The sequence below is a fragment of the Serinus canaria genome, chromosome 6 (genome assembly GCF_022539315.1).
Source record: "Serinus canaria isolate serCan28SL12 chromosome 6, serCan2020, whole genome shotgun sequence".
NCBI classification, from domain to species: domain Eukaryota; kingdom Metazoa; phylum Chordata; class Aves; order Passeriformes; family Fringillidae; genus Serinus; species Serinus canaria.
The window spans coordinates 17,037,445-17,062,662 of NC_066320.1; the positions used below are offsets into that span (position 1 = coordinate 17,037,445).

Genomic DNA, 25,218 nt, shown 5'->3' on the forward strand with positions numbered 1-25,218 from the left:
AGTTATATTTAAAAGCAGCTGAGGCACATGTGTATCCTTCACAAAGTCCACAGAAACCCTCTTATAAGTAAATAGCTGCTTTTTCTCCTTTTAGCAACCAAACTAAACCACCCACAAACCCTGGCTCACAGGAGCAGCACCATGGAGACACAGCACAGGAAGTTAATCCCTGCCTCACAAACTCTGACTCCCAAACAATGAGATCCTCACATGGGCCAGGAGCTGGGCACATGGGGACAGTGACACACAGCTAAGCAATTCCTTGGGCTGCTGACACATTCAGGACCAAACCTATTGTCTTGGCTGAGGCATGGCTGACTTTGCTGCCCAAAAAGCTCAGGCAAGATCCCTGAGCCCTCTCATAGTGGCAAAGTGGGACCAGCCTTGTTTGTAAATAAGCTGGGAGAAAACAAATCCTTCAAAGTGCAGTATGCTCTCAGACACCCTGGCTGTGGGGGCCAAACAGCTGGGGAAATTGGATTTATGGGGTGGGGAGGGGATGAGAGAGCACAGGAGCTCTTCCTTTGACACTAAATGTGTGATAATGCCATCCAGGGATCCCCCAGGGACCAAGGAAGGTAGGTTGCCAGCACAAACTCATAAACAGACCCATGGCATTGCATTGCACATAGCAGCAATAAAAGTCATCTTTCAGTTCACTTGCTGGCCTAAGGAAAAGTCAACAGCAACCAAAAGTCTTATTTTTCAGGTAAAACAAGTATGTCAAAATAAGTTTAATTTAGGCTTGAAACATGTGTTCCTCATTTCAAATCATCTTTGAGTTTCACGCAGAAAAGGTGTTTCAAAACAAAAACTGAAAATATTGAAACTTTTTCGAGGGTATATTTTCAACTTCAGCTAATTCTACTAACATGAAAAAACATTTACAGACCATCTAAAGGAACAGTTTAAAATAAAAAGAAAGACAGTAACAGGGAAAACTGGGTCCAATTCTACCAGGCAATTAAAACAGGAGCTGTTTAGCAGTAAGACTAATAGCTGCACTATCCCAGGCTACTGTAGTTTCTTTTATCAGAATACTGAGAGTTGAATACAATCAAGTACTGACAGTTTTCCCAGACACACATCTGCAGACACTGCTCCCCAGTTCACAGTCCCAGCTGTGCACAGCACTGCTTGAAACAAGGGATGGGTCTGCTGGGAGCAGTCTGTTCAGCTAGGCTGAAGACCAGTGCAGGAATATACTGAAGACAAGGAGGCTACTTCCAATTTACCACTGGAGAAAGTGGACAAGAATGAGGAATCTAAGGGAGGAATAGCTCAGCCAGGGAAATCAGACTTTTAAGCTAGGACCAGTACCCTTCAGCAAAACAAACTTTGCTGAACACAAGCCTACCATCCAAGCTCTCTCATGCCTGATACCACTTTTTCAGCTTAGGAAAAGAGACATGAAGAGCCCACCCCAGGACTGAAGACAGGGCTGTTCAAATAATGTGCATCACACTCCATTCAGCAGGAAATTGCATGCTGCTTCCAGCCGTGCCTCTGCAAGGAAATGCAGCAATGGGCTACAGACATCTCCTGAAAGAATGGCCAGAGTCACAAGATATCTTGCAGGAATGCACAAAACATCACATGTCTTGGACCTTGCTGAGGCTGTGGCTGAGCTAATGCACAGTGCAGATCCATAAAAAAGCCTGCTGATTCTAAGCCCTGAAAAAGCAAAAGAGACAAAGGGAACAGAAGAGTAACACTGGACATAACCAAGGTCTATCAGGTACACCTTACATTCAGTACGAATCTCAAAGTGTGACCAGACCAAATCCCACCCAAACATCAGAAAAATATCTTAACCTAAACCTGCATTCACATGTGATTTACTGCCTTCCTCTCTCCTGACAGCTTTTATGGATGAGGGTCCCAGAGTAGAGGAAGCGAGGAGAGCTGCTGTCAGGTCATGTCATCTACTCAAGGTTATGCAGGGGGAAAAAATGGTATTTACAAGTTCAGGACTTGTGACTCACATCCCTTGTTTTAACCACAGCAACACACATTTCCACACTTGAATGCTGAACAGACTAAAATGTGGTTCAAGAAAAAAACAACAGTGGTTGCTTTGCAAAAGATTTTCCTCTTTCCTTTGGTGTTTTCAGGGAAGAGGACTTTTCATTTGTCCATCCCCTAGAATGGGGAGGGCTCTGGAGCACAGCAACAAAGGCAACAAACATTTGCTGGGTGCAACAGCCTCAGCCTTGAGGTATTGGTGGCTTGCTTGGAGTAGCAAATTAGGCCACAAAGGACCATAACTGATCTTGCTCAAACTGCAATTAAGTGTCATCATGCTTTCCTGAGTGAATTATTTGACTGTCTCTCAAGAGCAAGCTGGCATTATTGTGTACACAATGTTATTCACCTGACTAGGGTACAGAATAATGATGGAAACCCAGAGATTCCTGGTGGAAATGGTTATTATTTTTCCTTGCCTCAGCCAAAAATGTAAGATCCTGGCCCACCACTCAGACAGGCTGCCGCTTTGTTTGGAGTCTGGAAACAGGTACAACTATCACCAATGCTTCCCTGGGTAACTGGCCCTTAAATGGCTCTACTGCTACCTAGAGCAAGCAGATAGTAAATCCACAGTTCTCAGCTCTCCCTCTGCTTATCTCACTGCTGATCTCTCATGGATTTTCTTCTTCTGGGATGGGACTCATCCAGTCCATTATCAATGTTGGCACATTGACAAAGCACAGAAAACCTCTTCTCCTGCAAAAGCTCCTGTGTTAAACTGAACGGCAGATTGTCTTGGGACACAACTACCTCACCCTAAGAATGAACACACTAGAAAAGCAAGTCAAGTACCAAAGTCCTGACATGGAACTCTGCCCCATTTCAGCTATGCTAGAGACCTAACACTATGCAAATAGATCCCTGCCATGTTTTCCCTGTGCACCTTGCAGTTACTCTTTTTCCCTGTGCACCCCATTGCCTGCTCTCTCCTAGGAACTCTAATTCACACCCTGCTCTCACCTCAGCAGAGTCAGTGGCCTGTAGCAGTAAAAAAACCCCAAATACACCTCCTCTCATTTTCAAAGCTCAACTCAGAGTGCCTGGCCACCAGCATTGCAAGAAGTGACACTGCTCTTGTAAAGCTTCACTTCACAGTTTCTGCATATCCCACTCCTTAATCAGGCAATGAAGACTGAGCTGTCTGCTTGGGTAATTAAATTCCTAAAGGAGGAGGAAAGTAGGGATTTATTCACATGGCATTTGCAGTCCTGTTGTTCCTATCTGAGACTAAAACTGGCACATAAAGCTGGAATGTTCAAAGCAAGATTAGGTTCATCTCGAGACCTAACATACATAGATCTAAGCTGGTCTTGCTGTCTAGTGACTTTTTCTTACACAATGGGAGACTGTGATTTGGGTTTTTTCTGGTGCCACAACATGAATCACAATAGTTTCTACAAGAACAGAGACATCTGGAACTACAGCTCCTCTGAGGAAAGGAATAAGGCAATACATTTTGAATTTGAGTTATCATTCTATACAATAACTTTGGTGTGAATACATCCTCTTACACAGTGTTTTTTATTTCTACAGTTCAAGCACCATCAGAAGGTCACAGCATTACTGCATAATTACTAGAAGTATGCAATGAAAGCAGAGAGCTAAGAAAGGCTGGGGAGGTTACCTTCTGCAGTGTTACCCAACTCAAAGACAATGAGGGATGCAGAGCTCCCAGCAAATCAACTGAAACAGCCAGATGATGCTCAGCATTGACCCAAGAGTGCTGCTGAGAAACAAATACACATATTGGCTGCAACATCCCTATCCATGTGCAAACTGTGGATCTGTACACGCTGTCCTAGCAAGGAACCACATGTGCATTTTGCACTTTTCCTCTCAAAGGAGGTGTGCCATCAGTGCTGCCCCGTGGCAGCACTGCTAATGCCCAAGACAGCCTCCAAGCATCAAGTCAGGCCCTTGAACATGCTGTACGATTGTGGAGCATCAGTGAAGTGATGCCTGGAAAACTGTGGTAACACAAGAGCCTGTTCCCCCCATGCAGACACGTCAGAGCTGCAGTTAATGAGGGATTGAGTAACCAGGCCTTATCCCAAAGAGATGTTCCCTTTAAAAAAACCACTGAGAACCAGACCTGACAAAGCTATTCCTCTATCATAAATATCAGAGATATAGCAAAGTGGCACATGTGTTCTGAGACTCGCAGAAGAGTCCCCTCTCTACCTAACAGAGTCTGTCTATTAAGTGCCCAAAGTACTAGCAGGAACATGGTCTCAGCTTCTAGAATTGACTCTTCACCTCACTCATTCACTGTACAACTGCAATACAGCAGAAGTGAAGTAACTTATGTAAGCTACAGCCAGTGCCTTAACCATGATGCCAATCCTTCTTCACCCTGTTGTGTGCCAAGTAACACCAGCCCTGGGACTTGCACTCCTCCTTCACAAGAGCCTCTTGCTCCTGAGCATGCCTCTGGCTGCCAAAGACATGGACAGACTGCTGGTCTGACCTGGGTGCAGACAGGCAGCATCCATCCCCAAAGTCTGTGAATTCCTCTTCCACAACAGAAATAACACAATCCTGGCACAAGTGAGGGGTGATGCAGTATATGGGCTTCTTGTAGGACAGGAAATTCATTAGTCACTGATTACATTTTCCAGCTGCAGCTCTCAACGTGTCCTGGGAACTGTGCATTAGGACACTGGTCCCACACCACAGAAAGGGAGCTTTTTCCTCCCTGCCATGTCTGCTAAAGCAGGAATAAATCTTAAGAGATGCCTATGTCCTTTAAAAAAGAAGAAAAAGTAGCAAAATGGGAGCAAATATCCTCATCTCTTTAATTTTTCAGCAGCTTCAGGTGCAAAGCAAAGGGAGAAAAGCGCCAGGACCAGGCTTTTTTTCCAGATGACTACAGTCTGCAGGAGCTCAGTGCTGCTTTTCCAGGCCCCCCTGTAGCTCTGCCAGGTGCTGCACGGGTGATTACAACACATCTCCAAGCAAGAGGCAGGGAAGCCTATTAAAAGCCATTACTGGGACTGGAGGAGAAGTAATTGGAATAAGCTCCAAGGAGGAGCAGTCCGTGGGCAGCCAGCGTGGCGTGACAGGTGGGTGCTGCCATCTCCGTGGGCTGCATTCAAGCTGCTGACCACCTGTAAGCAGCAGCTAGAGAGTAATTATTAGTCATTAATAATCCATAAGCTTGGATTCATCCATGATTCATCTAAGGAGTCCCAAATGCCTGGCAGAACACTAAACCTCACAGCTGTAAGGAAGGTAAATACTGTGTTCTCATCATTATTTTTGTTGTTAGGAAAACTAAGGCACATAGATGTCATGGTCAGCATTACAAGTAATCACACAAAATTTGAGGGTAATCAGACCTATCAGACTAAGAGTGATCGCTCTGAAAGGGATGCACAGAATAAGGAACCCCCACACTCCTCATTTCAAAGGCTGCTGTTTAAAATTCCAGCTTCTATGCCTTGTTCCAAGTCACACCGTAACTCAAGGGTGAGAACTTGAAGGGATCCAGAAGTTCTGGCTTCTAAAATGACCAGCAGCTCATAGTTTGTGACATTTTTGGCTGCACAGCAGCCTGCTTCTAGTCCCATTCCCCAGGAAAGGGCTTTACACATACAAACCACAGGGTAGTAGTACTAAGGCATTGATTTTTTCTAAGTAAAGTCCCAGGGGATGGTGAAAGCAAAATCCAATCTACACTCCCTGCTGCAGCTACAAAATTTTCTGTGAAAATAATGAGATCACATTTTAAGTCTTTAAAGTAAATGATCAATTCTGCCTGAGGGGAAAAAATGTTGGGTTTTTAGTCAAGGACTTTGGTAAACCCAGCCTCTAAGAATTTCCTGCATCAATCAGTACGTGCTGAGAGGCAAAATGGAATGGAATTGCTGAAAGCAGCAACTAACAGACCATTGGAAAGCACCTCCCCTTCCTCTCTGCATACACTGGGGCTCTCAGTGTTTACCTGCTGCCATTGGAAACAGCCCACTTCTGAACCATGAGGCCAAGGCAAGAGCTTGAAACTTTCACAGAGCCACTGACAACCTGCCCTGCCAGCTACTGGGGTTTGTTTGTAAATGAAATATCTCAAGATAGCCAGACACTAATATTTCCCAAACTCCAACCTTCACAGCAGCTGCTGCAAGCTCAGAACGAAGCTCAGGAGGACACCAACACAGAGATGGGAAAGTCTTCAAGGGAATCTGAACACCTTGAGCAAAACAGAGCCCAGTCAGGCCATGTGCACACCCACATACTCCTGTGGCTGGATGAGTAGTGTCCTGAGCAAGGCTGGGAAGAAAGCCTACCTCTAAGGGATCCACTACTGCAGCAGTAGCACAAATGCCTATGAAGGCTTCACCTTGGTACATTCCAGCAAGGCAGAAGACCCAGAAACCCACCACAGAGCCACAAGTCCTTTTTTATCACTTCAGTCCTCTGCTGATGCTGTCTGAGAGCTCAGCAGAACTCCATGCCACAAATAACAGCCTAGCTGCTAATGATGGGGTAGAGCTAAGTGTGTTTATCCCTTGTTGTCCCATCCTGGTGCAACAGAAATTCCTGCTAGAGGTGACCTGAGGAAGTCAAGTGAGCAGGATCCCCTTTATTGAGGTGCTTGCCAAACTAAAACATTTCAGTGCTGGTGCTGGGATATGATCTTGAACGGAGACCAAGAGGAGGAGCTGTTTGTAAGAGCCAAGCAAAACACTGTGGGCACACAGGAGAAGGAGCACCAGAGCTTGTGCCTGCATGGTTTTCTTTAAATAGCCAGTTCCAAAAAGCTCCTGTGATTTTCACAAGGATTAAGACAGTCCTATTAATACAATCCTGCCTAATACTGACAAATCATCCATCCTGAGATCCATTTCTTGATAAGTTCATGGAAGACATGAGCCATGGCAGGGGAACTCTAAGAGCTTCAGCCAGCTCTGCAGCAAGGCCATAGCCCAGAGCATGATGCCACCAGCAACTCAGGTCTTGCAGCATGAGAGGAACAGGCTAAGGAGGCTGGGGACCAACCTACTGCTCCCAAAGACAGGAGTGCAGGGAATCAGTCGGTGTCATCAAGGGGAAGGGCATGCAAACATCAACTGGGAGAGAAAAGGAGGAAGAAACCACAGAAAGGAAATGGAAGGCAATGTCTAGGGCAGGAGACCAAGCAGAGCACAGGTAAGGAAAAGAGCAGGATGGGGAATGGCAACAGGACAATGATGAAAAACTAGATGGATGGAGAGCCATGAAATGACCTTAAAATTAAAAAAACAGGTGCACCACCAAGAACTCTTTCCCCTGTTTCCCTACCCCAATCCCTCAAAACCACACAAACCAAAGCAACCTCTCACTCCAAGATCACCCTACACTCCCTGGCCTGTGGATGGCAGAGTCTGGAAAAACACCATCTCCCCAGCCCCACAATAAATGCCCTGCCTGCTGCCAGCACAGCTGGCCAAGGAGTGACCTCGTCCTGCCTGGGCTGGGGCAGAGCTGTGCCCTTGCTCCTGGGGCTGCCAGAGCTCTGTGCTGCCCGTGCTGCCTCTCCCTCCCAGCACTGAGCTGACGTGTGGGAGTGCTCACATTTACTGACCTGCATGTACAGGTGGATTTATTCACATCCCCCAGCAGAAACCTAACTTACAAGGAGTCAATTATCCACTGAGAGACTGCTACTAGAGATGTTTCTCAGAGAATAAATAATAAACTTGTTCCTTTCTGTACTAGTTCTCTCCATGAAATACAGGCCTGTGATATCTTTTTTTTTTTTTTTAACAGCAGAAGGCTGTCTAGTTATATTCTTGTTTCACTTTCAATATTCTTCAGCCTTAGTTAATTTCACAGGCCAGAGAACAGAGATGATTCTATGATTCCACTGGATCTGGCTCAATAGGATTCTTTCCACCCTATTTCCCAGATGTACATTTGATTTTTCTTATGTTATCCCTGATACAATAATCCTTCAGCTTGATGTTTTACATTGCCTCTTTTCAGCCCCTTGTTCTCCCCACAGCAGAGCTGGAAGGCAAGGAACTGAGGATCCCTGTTCTGAGCCAGACCCCTGCATGTTTCTTGACCATGCTGGCTAACAGAGGCTCTGTTGTGCTCTGCACTGATAGAAATGTCCCAGCCAAGGGAGTGAAAGGCAGAGGACAGATTCATATTATACAATGTTAGTGCTATCAAAATACAGCTGGACCTAAAGAGCCTATTCAGAAGCTCTAGATCGTGCTTTAAAAGTAAATAAGGTGTCTCATGCACAGCTGCCTTAGTGAAACGTTTAAGACCATTTTACAAAGTAGTATAAGAAGCTGGTTTATTCTCCTGGTTTCCTCATGTGCCAAAAGAAAAATGGAAGAGATTAAACTTTAAATACTGATGCAGCATGTTTGGTTAATGACTAGACAAATGGCATAATATTTTGCCAAAAGCATGAGACGTACAACTTACTGCCCTAGATGATGCAAATTAGAGCTACTTCTAAAGTCTGTCATTAGCTGTGAAAACTAGGCAAACAAGCCTGGGCATCTGCACCAGTCCCATCCCCAAAAAAGCACTTTATGGACCCTATTGCTGTAACTCTGTAATCCCCTCACCTGACAGCCGAGGTGATGAAATGTATGGACTCTGCCCACAGGGGAAAGAGAGATGCTGTTGTGTCTGCTTCGTTCTCATGTTACAAAGAACCATTGCAGAAAGCAAAACCTTGATGGTGAAACAGCTCAAAGCAGCAGCACTCAATTCTTAGGGAGGTGTCCCCTCAGAATAACAAATTAGAGACAACCATAACAGTGCCAGGCTCACATAAACTGTGAGAGCTCTGAACTAAGCTATTGCCAGTGACCCAAGGAGAGTACACAGACATCTTTGTGGCTCTGAAAAGCACAAACTCCCTGCTGCCTCCCAGGAGGAGTCTGCTCCTGACCTACTTTTGGCCAATAGACTTCACCAAGGCAGGACATACTCCTTGCCTTTGTGTAGGAGATGACTGAGAAATGTGTCTGCACACAATTCAACCCCAACTTGTTCTCCATTAACCTTGCTATGATTTCTTTTTTCATCATCTGTACAGCTCATGATTTCTCAATAATCATTGAACTCCATTATTAAATCCAAGAAACATTAAAAATGTTCAGTTTTAGGGCATTGTGAAAAGAGACGAGCTTATGAAAATAAAACAGATGGGCTGATTGTGAGGGCAGAGCATTGCTGCTACTACCAGAGGAGTGATGCCAGTGCATTTGAGATGCCTTACCTTATCCCCTGGCTGTGGTCTCATAAGAGAGACCTGGTCATAGCCTCGTCGAACCAAAGCCCACAGTGCATCAAGTTTACCCTGCAATTAAAAAAAAAGAGACAAGATATGACCAAGAAATGTGGTAAAAATAGCATGAGATTAAACTACAGGTGGGTAGGTACAGCTTTTCTACAGTAAGCTGCCTGCACACACACTGGTCCTGTAACCTGGCCTCTGTACACTTTATCTGGACAACTAGAAGAACCCCAGTGGGGCAACACCAAATATGCAGTGAGGATGAGAGTAGATTAATGTGAACAACTCCCTTCAGAGGCACAATTAGACAGGTGTTACTTTAAAGCACTAATCTTACTTTAAGTGTTACAAAAGGCAGAACAAAAGCACAGATGGGAAGAGAACTGAAGCATGGATAAACAGCCAGAAGAATACCTGCCTAGGCAGGTTTTAAAATTCACAGATGCTTTCCAGAAACGTTCAAACACTTTTTAACTGATCTGTGAGTAAGCAGGGGAAGGGGAACCCATCCCACAAAGCACTGTTGTGGGACATGGCCATAGATTCCTGGGATGAGCAGGGTATGCTGCAGCCTTGACTGTGCTAGCCCTCCAGCTTCCTTCTCTGTAAGCAGAGATAACAGCTCTTCCCTGCCTTAGGGTTGTGTGAGGATACATACATTTGAAGACGTTGAAACACCAGATATTATAATGACATGGGAGAACTGAGGGTGAAAATATGGGGAGACTGAGTGACTTGCCCAAAAACCAAACATTACTGTCTTGTGGTTGAACTAAGGGGAAACAGATCTGCATACCAACCCAAGCCCTTAGCCACAATGCAGTCAAAGCAAGGACAGTGCCCTTTATCTGATCCTTTTCCATGCTGCCTTGAGATGGCAGGAAACAGCAACTGCCCTCCCTAAGGGCACCTCAGGCAACAGAACCTGAAAAGACAGTGTGAGCTGAGGAAAGGAAGATCTCTGCTCGTGCCCTCTACTCTTCTCAAAAAATTATGGCAACACAGTGCCAAGTGAAATACACATTCCAAAACCAGGCAAAGGTGAGAATTAATGACCACTTTTCTAAATAGGCTCTCTCAGCTCTGCTGAAAGAAAGGCTGTGCTAAGAAAGTGGGATACAGAATCTTGCGTGACACAAGAGACTGGCTGAAAGGGAGGCTCAGACACATTACCTTGATGGGAGTGTACCATTTTCGCTGGGAAGGTGGTTTTCTCACATGGGGCTTCTTTGGCTTGGGTTCCCACGGCTCATACTCCTGTTCTGGCAACTTAATAATAGCATTTTTGGGTTTCTCCAACTTTGCTCCTTCCTCTGTTGATCCCTTGTCTCCCCATCTCACCTGGTGTCAGGAGAGCACACTGTAAGGAGACACTTCAGCACCACCACCAGCAGGTGGTTCCCACAGGTATTAATCTAGTTCCTATCAGATGACCAAGTGCTACCAGAATTAAGACAAATTTATGAAAGCATCAAACTCCTACCACAATCAGAACTACACATTTAAGAATAAAACAGTCTCATTCAAAAACTGCTGGAACTACTAGCCTTTGCACATTCTAGTAATCTAAGGTCTTGTGTGAATTCACAGCATAGGGGCAGATGAGAGTCATTAAGGTTGGTAGGAGCTCTAAGATGATTGAGTTAACCCAGCATCACTAAACCATATCTCAAGGGCCATGTCCACACACCTTTTCAACACTTCAGGGATGCTGATTCCATCACTTCCCCAGACAGCCTGCTCCATCTCCTAATCACCCTTCCAATGAAGAAATTTTTCCCAGTATCTAATATCTTAATATCTGATTTTGTTTTGTTGTCTGACTTAGCTCAAGCAGAAAAGTGACTCTGCATTCAAGAACAATATATGATGCATGGTGTCACAGTCAGGATACATTCTCAGCATCAAGGATAAAATTCTTGCAAGGATAATGGTTAAGGGTATTTAGATACAAATATAAAACCAGTGTAGCTTTGCCTGAATTTCCTGACAAGAGGACTGGTTGCAACCGCACCAAAGAGTTTGTCTCACGAGTTTAAAACTTCTTTTGGTGCTTATCTCATTTCTTAACCACCAAATTTTCTCTAGCTCTTAATGCTAGATTCATTGAATTATTCATGCAAATGATAGCAGCTTGTGCCTGTTACTTGGACAGCAGGTGTGAATTAGGTACACAAGCCCTGAATAATCCTGGACTCCGGTCCTCTTCAAGATCACATGAAAACACAGTGGAACAGTTTTCAATTAAATGTGCAGGGGTTTATAACACCAAAGAATAAGCCAAATACCTCCATCCTCTTGATCCCACCAACACCTCGGCCTCCATAATAAGAAGCATCCACGGTTGGCCACTTCTTCTTTGGCAATCCATCTTCATCATCTGAGTCCTGTGGAGAGGACAGGGAGATATTAATGCTGCTCTCATATAAAAAGCATAAACTGTGGAAAACAGCTGAACATCCTATGGATATCTGGCTTTGTGTATTGTGCTTATTTGCTGACAAAAACCGAGAAAGTCTCTTGTCTCTGCAGCTGCAATTTTAACTACGGAAGCCAGAGAGCATTGCCTAATCCTCTGTCCAGGCTGCTTGTATTTAATCAAATATGCATTGAGCTCCAAAATCTCAACTGATTTGTAAGGAAAGGCAAAATATAGATGAATTGTACATATACTGGCTTGCCACTGTGCTATGCAGAAATTCAGTGATAAGTTAGCCCAGAGAAATAATTTATTAATTGTGCTTTTAGAACTTAAGGTCACCTAACAGAGGAAAAAATAAGTGACCACTGTTGAGTTTTCTAACATGCGCATCAGACCCTTTTCTCATGGCAGCTGTAACCAGTTATTCTACACTATCTGATGCTTTGGGGAGTCTGGCTCCAAGCTGTACAATTTGAAAAAGGATTCAGACATGAGCATCTCACAATTGTTAGGGACATCAGAACCAGAGCACTCATAGAGACTGAAGATTATTTTTCTGGAACATGCGAGAGTCTGAATCAGGAATTAACTTCAGGTTCATTTTTTTGTTCTTTCCTAACTAAAAGCTGGGAAATGGTTCTGGTTCAACAAGCCTGGGAACACATCTCCAGCTCTATCATCTTGAGCCAAGAGATGTGACTGGGATTTCTCAGACTCCATATCATTACACTAAGTCAAGATACCTGAAGGTCCCAGCCTGACACTCTCCAAGTACACACATAGCTGAGGAGAGGGCACAACAAACCTCCTACAGTATTTCCTTCATTCCTCAAATAACTGTACCTCATGCTTATATGCAGACATGCATGCTACTCTTGGACTGACCATGCACAGTGCTCTCTGCTACTGTTCCTCAGTACAAGTGTGCTTCTAGAAACACTACCTGAACTTATTTTTTAATTAAAAACCAAAAAAAATTAAATAAAAAGCCAAATACTACATAGAGATGTAAATTACTGTTACATCACTAGATGGCATTTTCACAAAGTTGCCCTACATGTTTCTATTGGAATGGAAAAGGAATTAAGAGCCCAAAAGACAATAACAGCTTTTAAAACCATGTTTTAATTTTTGTTTGCATTTACCTCTTAGATTATGCCTTAGAGAAAGGTTATTCAGTGACATGTGGTCTCTGAGCTACAGCTCAAGAGGTCAGTTCCTCCCACAAATTCTTTAGTATAGCCAGGCAAGACTAGAGCTAACATTTGCTTTAACTAGTAAGGGGAGTTTGAGTTTGGCGTTTTTATTGTTGTGGTTTGGCTTTTTGGTATTTGTTTTACCTTTTTTGTTTTGTTCCTCTTATTTTGTTTTTATCCTAAATTGGGGAAATAAATACACAATGAAGGTATTGTGGTTTGGTGTTTTTTCAGTGAGCTTTTTTTTGAGAGTACAAAAAATACACAAACTTTATCCCATTTCATGCCAATCTAAACCAGTACCCAGTGACCTGCATTAGTGTTTTAAATTCATTTATATATGATTTCACTGTGAACATGGGTACTGTTTAAGATACTCTGCCTTGTCCATGCAATGTAACACAGATTTCAGATGTTCATGTCTAACAGCTCTTACTGCTGGCAAGCCTGACTCTAGCAGGACAGAGCCAACAGTAACAGCTGATACTTTTCCAGTTGATAAAGGATTTATATCAAATATCCCCTACACTGAACACACAGCAAAGCAGCATTAACAGCTACCACATTGAAATCTAATGCTTGTGCTTTAGAACAAGTTTTACCACCTATATTCAGTTTAACAGTAGCAATACCCCACTGTGTCAGCTGCAGGGCAGGTCACCATACCTAGGGAGCCTGATAAATACTAAATGTAATGAAATTCATCACACAGTTACAATTATTACAGTGCACAATTATTGCAACTCATGCTGGATAAAGACAAGGCCAAGAAAAGGGATGGATAACATCTGCATTCTGTCTTGTTCATGGAGGCTTACATCAGCTCATTCTCTCTGATTACATTGAAAATTGCAAAGCATCTGGAAGTTCTGCAGGGCTCTGATGCTCTCTGAAACCTTCTTCAAATGCAGCATGGCTGCAGATGCAGGCTTTGTGATAGCACTAATCACACTAACCCCAGCAGGAATTCTGGTGTGCATTCTGAAGTTAAATTGTCACAGTGCTGCTGCTCAGGACAAGTAGCAGGATCACATACAAGCTAGTGGTGGCCTCCAGCAACCTCAAAACAGCAGCTGTGGTTGTGTCCCTACAGTCATGCCAAGTTACAGCAAGTTAACAGTAAACTATAAGATTCTCTTGTGGTTAGGCAAGTATTTTTCCATTATTTCATTGTCTATGCCTAGGAAAGAAATAAAGGCAGGCATAGGTTTTCTCTGGAGGTGCCTTTATTTGCTACTATTATTTTCATGAAACAAGTACGGTGAAACTAAACTGAGGTCAGGGTCAGTGAGTTACTGTCCCCAAAAGAGCTAAATACAATCCTGCCTCAAACAGCCCAAAACCTAAATGGAGAAAGGCTAAATGTCCTTCCAAAGGTCACTCTGTAGAAGAGCCACAGCCAGGGCAGGCTTTGTCTCCCCTCCTGTAGCAAAGCCACAAGAATGTGGCCTTTGCTGTCCTTTTTTCCAGCTGCCAGACTGTTCCTTACTGCCAATCTGGCCTAAACTCCTGCTGAGAACAATGGCAGCTTTACTGGAGGAGGGACAGCTGTCAGCACAGCTTGAGAAGCAGAGATTTGCTTACACACCTGCTTGATGCACAGCAGAAGGAACGAAATACCATAGGAACTGCTGGCCTGTGGATTTTTGAGCTATGCAACTGTTTTCACCCTGGATGGAAGCAGTTTTGCTGTATGTATATAAAGAGGCCAGAAGGCAGAAATAACTGTCCTGACCCAGAGCACTTCCTCTCACAGCCTTTAAGGTGTCATTAAGACACCCACAGGGCTGACATTCCTGGGCAGCACGACACAGTACAGTGGCTGCAGGCAGTGCCACAGCTCAAAAATAGCACACTTACAGGCTCTGGAGGTGGTGGTGGAGGTGGCTCCTTGATCACCTGCAATAAACAAATAATGGAGAAATCTGAGACAATGGTAGGGTTCATCCTTCTCAATCACTATGTCCTCCCTGCTTTTTGCCCCTGTCACAAATGAGTCACTCTGCTTCTTTCCCCCCCTTCAATCCTCTCATTAGCCCCATTGAAAATGAACCCAGATGAGATGAAAAATACCATATAATTACCAAGTTAGTGCAAAGATATGATCTCAGAATCCACAGCTCCTCTGAATAAATTAAAGAAGCCCCAACAAACAAAATGCAAAAAACTCCCAACTCTTGTCTTTAAAGAGGACCCTAACAGCTTGTGCACACATTAGTAAATCAATTCCATTACACTTTCATGCAGCAGGTTTCAAAGCTGGTCTAAAGGAGGTCTCGATCCCTATAGAAACTTAAGTCACATTCATGAGCTTATTTCAAATTCTCACTCAATGTAAAAGTCACATAGGCCTTGAAACAATCAAAACCCAGATGAGAGTAACTTCAACATGCACTTTAAGCAAATTGTTGAATCAGGGCTTTAGAAACGTGGCAGTTTTTAAAAGCAAGGTTAACCACCCACCCCAACACTTTAACTGTGCTTTGGCAGAGAATAGATGAAACCAAGTCAATAGAACAAAAAGACTGTACTTACCACTGTGCAGCAAAGGGGCCAAAACCACCACAGAAGAGCCAGAGCCAGCAACAGAAAGAGAATCAGAAGAGCAATGAAAAGGATGGTCCCAGTCAGCTGCAAACAAGATGATTATTTCTGAGTTACCTTGGTATGTCTCAGAGAAGGCAGGAGTCCTGAAGTTACACATCTAGAGTCAGCTTTCCCTCACTAAAAGATCTCAGGTAGCTTGTGCAGTCAATCAGTATTATCATTAGGATCACATCAGTGTCTGTGGCCACAAAACCAGGGAAGCATCTCCTCCTTGCAGTTTATAGCCCGCTAGATTCAACAAAGTTAAACTTGCATATAACCCATTCTGGACAAGTCCCTTACTACTCAGAATGGCATTGCAAACTACAAGACCACAAACCCTCAGGTGTGCAGAGGAACCTTTCATTCTGGAGATGCAGAATGTGCAAATGCTGGTATTCAAAGAATGGAAACATTAGAGCTCAGACCTTATGGGCACCTGTTCACGTCAGAATCATAGAACAGAGCATGATTTGCTCAGTGCATCAGCTTCCAAGCCTGCCTGTGCTGCCTCTTGACTCAAACCACTCACACAACCTTAGCCTAGGTGATTATGCAACCAGTCAGTAATGCTGTTTGTTCTTGGTATGCTTCTTAGGGCTGCTTGGACTATTTTAAAATGAGAAACTGTAATCGTTATTTTATGCATTTCTCATTCTTAAGAATCTGCTCTGGGGATGCAGAGCTAAGGGTCTATACCTTCAAAATCAAAGCCAAATTTTCTTTGCAATTACTAGAAAGAAAAAAACAACCAAAAAAAAAAAAAAAAAGTGTTAACACTTGAAATTAACTTTTCAGAGCAAGGGAGAATCAAAGAATCACAGCTCTGATTTTTCTATGTAAATCTTGAAGGATCCTTTTTACTTGGAGCATTTAATGTTAGTGCATTCAGAAGAGATATTAATTCTCTATTGCTGTGATGACTACAGGATACAGGAATCAGGTTTTCATATGCTGCTTGCTTCCTGCAGAACACACAGAGCACGTGACTTTTGGGAAGTAAACATTTGTTTCACATGGGCAGTGGTATGCTGAGACATGCCCTATCCTTGGACTGTACTGGATTCTGGAATTATATTAACTTGAGCTCTGATGTTTCAGCCAATTTTTTTCCTTTTTTTTAATATACATTGGGAAAAGAAACCTCTTCAATGGTAGACTTGCAAAATTTGAGAAGAGGTTCAATTTACCAGCAACAGAGATATCAGGGAACAGGAAAAACTTGGCAGGAAACTAGAGGAAAGTCAGGGGCTAGGAAGATGTGAAAATAGCTTGAAGAAAGGTCTGTCAATCAGGCTGAGGAAAGAAGAGTTGGCTAGAGAGGAAGCTGTAAGAGATTTTTCAAAGGATAGGTGGAAGGATAAAGGGAAAGAAGCTAAATTCCAAAAGTGACCTCTATGTGATAAAGTCCACAAGATTCACCTTATTATACTGAAACTTGCTGAATTTCCATGACACCAGAAACTGATGCTTAGCCCCTTCTTATAACAGGAATTCCCTTCACTGTTCTAAGTGCATTTGTTTTCCCCTCAGACAACGAAAAGGCTGAGGGTGGAAAGCACCAGTGGTGAGAGCTTTGCAAAGTCTGGGTGAGATCCTGAATGACCAACTTAGGTGGTACCCAGTTCTCTCTCAGGCCAGTTCCTAGAGCTAACACAAACACAGCTCCTACTCCATGCTTTTAAACAGGTCACCCAGTACCCCATAGCTGAGTCACAGCATTGCCATCCCTACACTGCTCTGTGGCTTTTGGTTAACGAGGCAACAAACCCACCTGTGTTAGTATATGCTGTTTGGCTCACCTTCATTCTGCCAGGGAGCAGCTGGATTGCTCCAAAATGTGCCAGACTCCCTGCTCAAACAAGTTCTGTGAGAGGACACAGTACCCAGCTGCAGTTCAGGGCTAAGCCCCCCTCCCTGTCCCTCCCATGGCCCCATGAACAACAAAGGCATCTGGAAAGCAGACACTCAAAGAGAAATGAATTCTCAGTAAAGCTACCTGGCTGAGAAAAGGGTGAGTAAAAATCAAGCATAACTTTAAGAAATATTGCTGCACTCCTTAAAAACAAATCCAAGCACAGCAGCAATGCAGTACCACTGCTACTATTACTCCAAACACTATTACCTCCTTGTTTTGTAGCCTTTGTTTCCAGGCATTGCTTTTCCTGTGCTAACAGCACATATAAATTGCTGAGACATTTGCCAGCAGTAACTCAGGAGCTGCTGGCAGCAAGAAGCTAAAGAGTCTTCTTTTAATGATTTTAATGATACAAAGCTCCATAGTGAAGCTGGACTTTGAAAAGAGAATAGCAGACTTCATGCAGCTGAACAGAAATAAGTACAGGGATCACACAGAGGCTTTTGGATTATAGTGAAGATACTTACTGTACAGAAAAGACAGAAGGACCAGCTGGGGAGGAGAGCTGAGCAGGCCAGCTGACTGCCACCCACAGAAAAGGAAACAGGAGGGAAAAGGAAATGGAGGGACTCTCTAAAACGAGAAGAGTGAAATGCATGAAATTAAGACAAAGTTGGAAACTGAACTGCCAACCTCCCTGCTTATGGGACAGATCAGGAGCAAGACAGTATTTTTCTATCAGCTGCAAATCAGGCTTCCTGCCTCCTTCACATTCAATCTGCAAGAGGCTGGTCAAAAACTGTCAGATTGACAGGACTGGAGATTGGATTCCTCTTTTTATCCTAAGGCTACCAAAAGGAAAAGCTTCCTCCATCCATGGTCTGGCCTTTAGGAATCCTGGCTAGGGTTGACACTTCAGTCTTCATCAGAAATAGATTACATATGGGTAACTAAATGCATCAGTTAACACTTGTGCTTCACTGCAGACTTGAAAGGTTTTACTGTTCCTGAGGTAAAAGAGTGGAATTAAATGTGAAAATTCCTGTCCTCAGTATGGAAAATTTGGAAGAAAGTTTTAGCAAAATAGAAATAATCCCATTAAGAAACAAACACATCTCTGCTGTACTGTATCCCTACAACCCAGACTGTTCAGCATGCTGGTGTGATATTTCCCACCTTCATTGCTGCAAACATCAGAAAATTAGATTTACAAGTTCCAGTCGCCTCTGTCTGCATTCCTGCCCTCCTGTTCTCCAGCTGTCAAAATGGCCAACAATGATTACAAACCACTATGACAGCATTTGGCATAGGCTATAAAAGTCCTTTTGACACTAATAACAATGATACAAACTGCTATCAGGTACTTCAGCCAACTTGGTTTAGACCAGAAGCACAAGGTCACATATTTAATTACTGTACTTGCTCACACCAGCTATCAGCACTGCCTATTTTTACCCCTAGGCAAGGAAGACAACTCTTTATCTGTTAGTCAGTTTCCTACTTTTATTTATTTGATTCTAAAAATTAGCTTTTGATAAAGGATCGCTTCTAGCTGTTTGTCCCTGACATTCTACCTGGTCTGTTTGACCACATGATGCAGGACAGACATCACTGTCCTTTCTCTCTGTGGCCTTCTCAAAGAGAAGTCCTAACAGTTGTGCCTTTTACCCTAAATCCCCTCAGGGACCCCAAGGCTCAACAGAGTGCTGCTCTCTGATGCTCCTGTGATCATTTTCTCAAGTCTCCCTCTGTTAAGATCCTAGTTTTGAGGATCTCTCTCCTGGGGTAGGAATGGGCAGGGTGCCTCTTATTCTAATTTTTTACTCAGAAAATCTATTATGATCTGTCCACCACCAATAACAATTTGACCTTAAGTAGCCCTGGTTATTTTTCCAAGAGCTGCTGGGAACAGTCAGTAGTAGTGACACAGAAGCTGCAGAGAGGTCAGGCTCACTCAAGGAGGCTTTGCCTGAAGAAGAACCATTTCTTTCCAGGGTCTCATGGTTCCTCTGTCAAGCCCCATTGGAATTACTTACACAATGTGTGCTGGTGATGCTGACAGAGCTGGAGATGAACGTTAGCCCGTTGTTCATGCTGACTTGTAGGAAAACCACCCTAGAGCACAAAACAGATATGCTTATTTTTAGTGTCATCTTTACACCCATTGTTACCTTTATTCTGTCTCTGTTTTAACCATTGGTTTATGAGCCTGTATGGAGAGTGGGTCCTGTTGAGTCAGGGCATTTTCATGGCCTCAAGCACTTAACCTGCATTTGCCTCCCTGCTTACCCAGGAGCCAACCTTTTCATGTTACCTTAGCTGAGCTGGGACATATGCTCTTTATTGAAAACCCCCATCCCACCTGGGGCAAAGGGCACCGGGACACTGAGTCATAACAGAATGCCTCAGACATAGCAACACTACTGTACAGAGCACAACAAGCTTTAAGACTTTTTTTATTTATTTATAGAAACCCTTCTGTCACTGAATCAGAGTGTGTCGTTTTGTATCCAAGCAAATCCAGAACACCTGCACTGAGATCAAAAAGGGTAAAAACACTGAAATGCCAGTGAAATTCAAGAAGAATCTTCCCTAGCCATTCTTCAATATCTGAGAAAGGGCCCAGGGGAGAAAAAAAAATTAAAATAATAATAAAAAAAATCACAAACTGAATTAATTTCCTTCACCTACAAATACAAAAGGCAAGGGAGGCATTCACCCATAGCCCCAGTACAGTATTTAAGCACCCACAAGATCACCTAGGGAAAAGGTTGTGCCATGTCTCCCAGACAGGACTAAAAAGGCTGAAAAATATCAACACTAGACACAGCAGAGTGAAATACAGGAAGCAACATATATAATAACAGCAAAAGAATCCAAATCAAGCATGTCCTTTCCATCAAAATTAAAAGTCTGTCTTGAATTTTGGTCTGAAACAAGAAGATCTAGGAAGAGAGGAGGAATCACCATTCTGTGATTCTATGATATGGGGCCATGGTCCAAGAAGACCTTTGCTTAAACTGTGCTGAAGACCCAACACTGAATGGAGCTATGCTGGCTCATACTAGGAAAGGATTGGGCACAAAGGAGATGGCTGCAATATGACACACACACACACAAATTTATGACATCTTCACCCAGAACTTCACCCTCTCAACACATGCTGGGACACAATACTCACTGTCCAGCATCTTCTATCACTGGGGCAGGGCAAAGCAAGTACGTATCATGAACAAAAGTCGGCTTTTCATCTGAAAGGAAATGGATACAACTCTCAGGGATGAAAAAAATTAAACTGTTTCAAGCAGGCTACCCTCTTGGGAAGTGCTGACACCAATGACAGCCACAGATGAACTCAATATTGGCAAGTACCAATACTCCCCAGTGGTGCTGATTACAAATTCAAGTACTGGAATAACCTTTCTTGTTGATGCCAACATGATGCTATTAGGCTAGAGATACCACAGCTCTTATTTATACTTTTTGTTTACTCTTTATGTAGGAAAAAATTTAACTCAAGCACCAACAGATGTAAGAGTTGTTCCTTCATGCTTCACCCACTTCAAGCACACCTGAAGACAGAACTCATTTCCCTTCATTGCAGAGATAAGGAAATCAGTGATAGGTTTTAGAGGGGGGAAAAAAGCCAGCACAGAGCAGCATCTCATCACAACATCTGTTGCAGACTTAACCCAAGGAAAACAGCATGGATTTGGAATGGAATCAGAGTAGTTTTCCTCCTGTGTATTTCCAGGCCCACATGAGCACTCACTGTGTGAAGCCCAGTCAAGGTGCTAATAATTGGGGTCCGGGAAGAAAAGGCAGAAAGTCTGTCTAACTGATAAACCAAAAAAACCAAAACCTGGTTAAAGCATATCTGTGAGTGGAAAAATGCAAGACCACCAGAGCTGTTTGACTGCAGCATCAGAATAGACGACTGGGATGGGAAATGAAGGAGCAATTCATGTGTTCCCTCTTGAAAGTTAATTCACTGCTTGGGAGGCACCAGTCTGGCCAGGACAGCATATGAAAGCCTCCACTGTGCTCAGGCCACAAGGGCAGCATATATGAAATAGGAGCAGAGCTGCTCTCCCCACACCATATTTCTGCCCAACACACACAGCTGCTCAGGAATGAGAGAAGACTGCAGAGACAGCAAACAAAAGACCCTGTTCAGCACAGCAATGACAGGGGGTTTGCATCTTACACAGTCACTGTGATGGGACCAGCAGCTGGTGTCACAGAGGAGCAGAGCTTGCCTGGGAGGCCTGGCTTTATGGCAATTGTCACCTGAATAGGTGACTAAAAACTCTGAAAACACCACCAGGGAATCAAGATGGCAGAATTTCTTTTTACTGCTGATGGATAAGGGAATAGGAAACAATTTCAAGTTTCCATCTTAAAACCTGATCTCCAGTCCCCTCCTGCTGCATGCAGCACCCATGTGCATCACTACAGCAGTGCTGAGGTCACTGTACAGCAGCATGTCCCGAGTAAGTGTTCACTACACAATGCCCACAGGTCACTGCATTGAACAAGGATGGATTTCAAGCTTCTTTTAAGTGCACACCTCTACCCCAGCTCCCTCTCACATCTGCTGCAAGGAGTCCCCTTAACACGGATGAGAACTGGCCTGTGGCCTGTGAGGTGACACAGCCTCAGGGGCCACTGCCATCCTCCAGCCTGCACACTTACTGATAGTGAGGCTGTCATTGAGCTTGAAGCTGCAGAGAACCTGGTCGATATTTCTTGCATGATAAAAGCCGTTGCCTCTTACCACAACTTGAAAGGATTCTGTAAGCAAAAATAGAGAAGATTTAGGATTGATTTATGAGAAATAATTCAAAACTAGCTTTTCTGTTCAGAGTGACATGAATTAAAACATGATAGCTGCTGTTCTCTGCCCAATGCCCAAAATAAAACATCCCCACAGACACTCCCTTTATTTGGCAGCAATGTCCAAGAGTGTTGCAGTGGCACCAGTGCTTCAGAGGCTTCTCTTTGTCTCAAGTCAGCTCCCACAAGTCTAACACACAACTGCAATGCCTTAAAGGTGCCACAGCAAAACTTAGTCTGACTTGACTGATGTCAACTCATGGCTCTTCCAGGGCTTTTGGGACAGACACCTTTGCTAACCACCTGTACCAGTCCTTCCTCCTAATCTTCATGGCACATGGCACCAGGCTTTCAGCAGAGCTCTGTTCAGGAAGATGCTGACAGACAGAACTCCAATCCTAAAGCTCCTGTGACTCAAAGCTCTAACCACACAACAGTTTGCTATTCTTTGCTATTCTCCCTTTACTGTGCACAGGTGGAGCCCAACACAGAGCCACAGTCCCCTTTCTGCCAGGGTGAGCCTGCATTGCCAAACTAGGCACAAGATGCACCACGAAGGGAAGTGGCAAGGGAAACTTCCCTCTAGGACACAAAAAAACCATTGTGGCTGCTACACTGACCACAGAGATAAGATCTTTAATGCAGGCAGGTGGAGAGACACGCTACAACTTTGTTCTGTCCCCAGCACACTTTTGAAACTCCCTTTGATGCTGCAGACCAGCTGACAGCTGAGATTGCTGGCACACAGCAAGGGAAAGCACTGAAGTTGCACTTTCATGCATGAATTTCCTGCTTTAACCAAATCCTCCACAGGGCTCTCACACCAGCCTCTGAGCAGCATTTGAGATCAGCCCAATGTAAGGGGTATAAGAGCACAACACAGGAATAATTAGTCTTCAAGCTTCACATTGAAAAATATGAATAAATGACATAGTACTCCATGTAGTGAGTAAAACCACGAACAAGTCTACATGCATCATCATTTATGCTTTGATGAACATACTAAAAATGAGAACAAAACAATGTTGGTAGGATTGAGGGGAGCTGTACATGATTTTTAGTGATATAAGATTTGGCTTTTAGCAACATTCCATACTATCATGGACGGCACTACCATGTCATTTGTATGCTTTGGAGGAAGGACTCATTGGACAACACTACATGAGGCCCAAAGCTGGCTGAAATACATTCAACCTCATCTGGCTGCAATTCTTTATCAAGCTACTGCAAGGCAAGCCAGCACAAGGCCATGGAATGCTTTACTTTTCTGTACAAACAGCTTGTTTTTGTCAAAAACACTCTTCCTCATTGCCATTACCACTGTATTGATATCTAATGCAAGTCCAGGTGAATTGGACTGGGGCATTCACTAAATACACTCATACACTGGAAATCCACACTCTGGCTTTCATTGTGATAACTTGCTCTAGAGCAGGGCTCTGAACTCACAAAAGCCACAGGGTACATGGGAATCAAAGAAGGTATTTTGGGAGGAGAAAAAGAAAGTATCTACTGGACTGCATTTTGAAATGAAACATGTGCTGAAATGAAACCTTGCTACTGAAAAATGATAACATTTGAGATCTCAAGAATTTGGCCTCTTTTTGATGGGAAGGGTTTTACATCCTGGTTCTCACTGGGAGTAATGAGCATTTCTTTAAACAAATGAAAATGAACTGCAGGGTAGATTCATCTGCTTCTTAATCCAATAAGAATCTTGAGTTCCTCTCAGTCAGATTTGTGCCTTGAGCCATTCCACAACTAACCCAGCTGCTATACTGAGAATAATGAGCATCCCTTTTTTTGCCAGCAGAGCTGAGAGTCATGACCAGCCCTGAGGGCAACGGGGCCTCTGCCCAGCCACCAGAACTACCTGCCTGGGACCACACACTGGCAGACTTGCTTGTAACCAGCCCACTTCACAGAGGCTTGAACACCCAGCCAAGATTATAATTTTTCCCCATCTCAATTTGATATTTTAAAAGAAGCTTACTGAAACAAAATTGCACTTAAATTTTTCTTCCCCTTCGCATGAATTAATGGCCTTAAAAGGCAGCAATCACAAAAGCTTAACGGGTGGCTGTTCCAGTGGCTTTAAAAAGATGCCCAAGTAAGAAAATTTCAACACAAGACATCCAAGGTAAAAGCTACATCTAGTTTAGTCTTGTCAGGACAATTTACCTCTCCTGCCGTTCTTTCCACCGTGACTGCCACTCTGCACAGCCAGTTGTGAACAAGTGACTGGGTAGTCACCTGTCCACCAATGCAAGCTGAAAATCTACCAGGGAATCGTAACCAGCTGGTCCTGGGGTTGCTGCGGCGGTTCAGCAGCCTGCCCCCTCTGGAGCATTAACGTGTTCTGGGTGATGCTCTGTTGAAATGGCTAATTCCATTTAATTTTGCGCCCTGGCTCTGGCTGCGTCCTTTTCCTCCTTAGTTACTGTCAGATCATGGATTGCAGCTTTTGACAAGACAGCGAAGGGAAAAAGGTCAGCACTGAAAGAACCGGGCGGCGCTGGCAGCGAGATGCTAGGTTGGAGCTGGTGTGCACTGGCTGGGCTGTCGGCTCCGCTTCTCTGCCTCTGATGAGAAGCTGACTGCTTGCATCCACACCTGGTACTTGATGTGGCCACTAGGATGCCACATCCAACAAAACCTTTCAATCACGTCTGCGTCCCATAAGCATAATCAAAGCAATGATGCTGTCAAACGGGATCCGAGGCACCTCCGATTCTGCACTGATAGCCTGTTTACAGGCTGCATGTCTTGGTCACTTTACATCAGAGGCAACAGGAAGGACCCAACTGCACTGCTCCACATTGGGGACAATGAATTTGCAGGGTCAAAAAGCATTAAACATCAGATAGCTGTCACCATATGATGAGATCAGTTTGTAACTGGATTTGCCAGATAGCTTTGTCACAGAAAGCCAGAGTCCCAACTGGAATTGTCAACACATACAAATTGTTCCATTCGCATTTCACTAAACCTCTGGCAAGTCAAAAATGAAGCCAAGATCACCAGCAATCACCAACACGGTAATAACTAT

General features: G+C 43.8%; 1 protein-coding gene across 1 annotated transcript in view; it reads right to left on the reverse strand.

Moving 5' to 3' along the window:
- The window catches only part of ANTXRL (ANTXR like), a 56,382-nt gene that overhangs the window by 11,149 nt on the left and 20,015 nt on the right, over positions 1-25,218 (reverse strand). Inside the window, exons 10-17 of the mRNA XM_009087697.4 lie at positions 22,029-22,127; positions 20,515-20,584; positions 19,370-19,448; positions 15,425-15,520; positions 14,750-14,788; positions 11,560-11,658; positions 10,445-10,612; positions 9,254-9,334 (exon numbers count right to left, since the gene is read on the reverse strand). Coding sequence (XP_009085945.2) covers positions 9,254-9,334; positions 10,445-10,612; positions 11,560-11,658; positions 14,750-14,788; positions 15,425-15,520; positions 19,370-19,448; positions 20,515-20,584; positions 22,029-22,127 — 731 coding nt within the window. The remainder of the gene's footprint in view (positions 1-9,253; positions 9,335-10,444; positions 10,613-11,559; positions 11,659-14,749; positions 14,789-15,424; positions 15,521-19,369; positions 19,449-20,514; positions 20,585-22,028; positions 22,128-25,218) is intronic.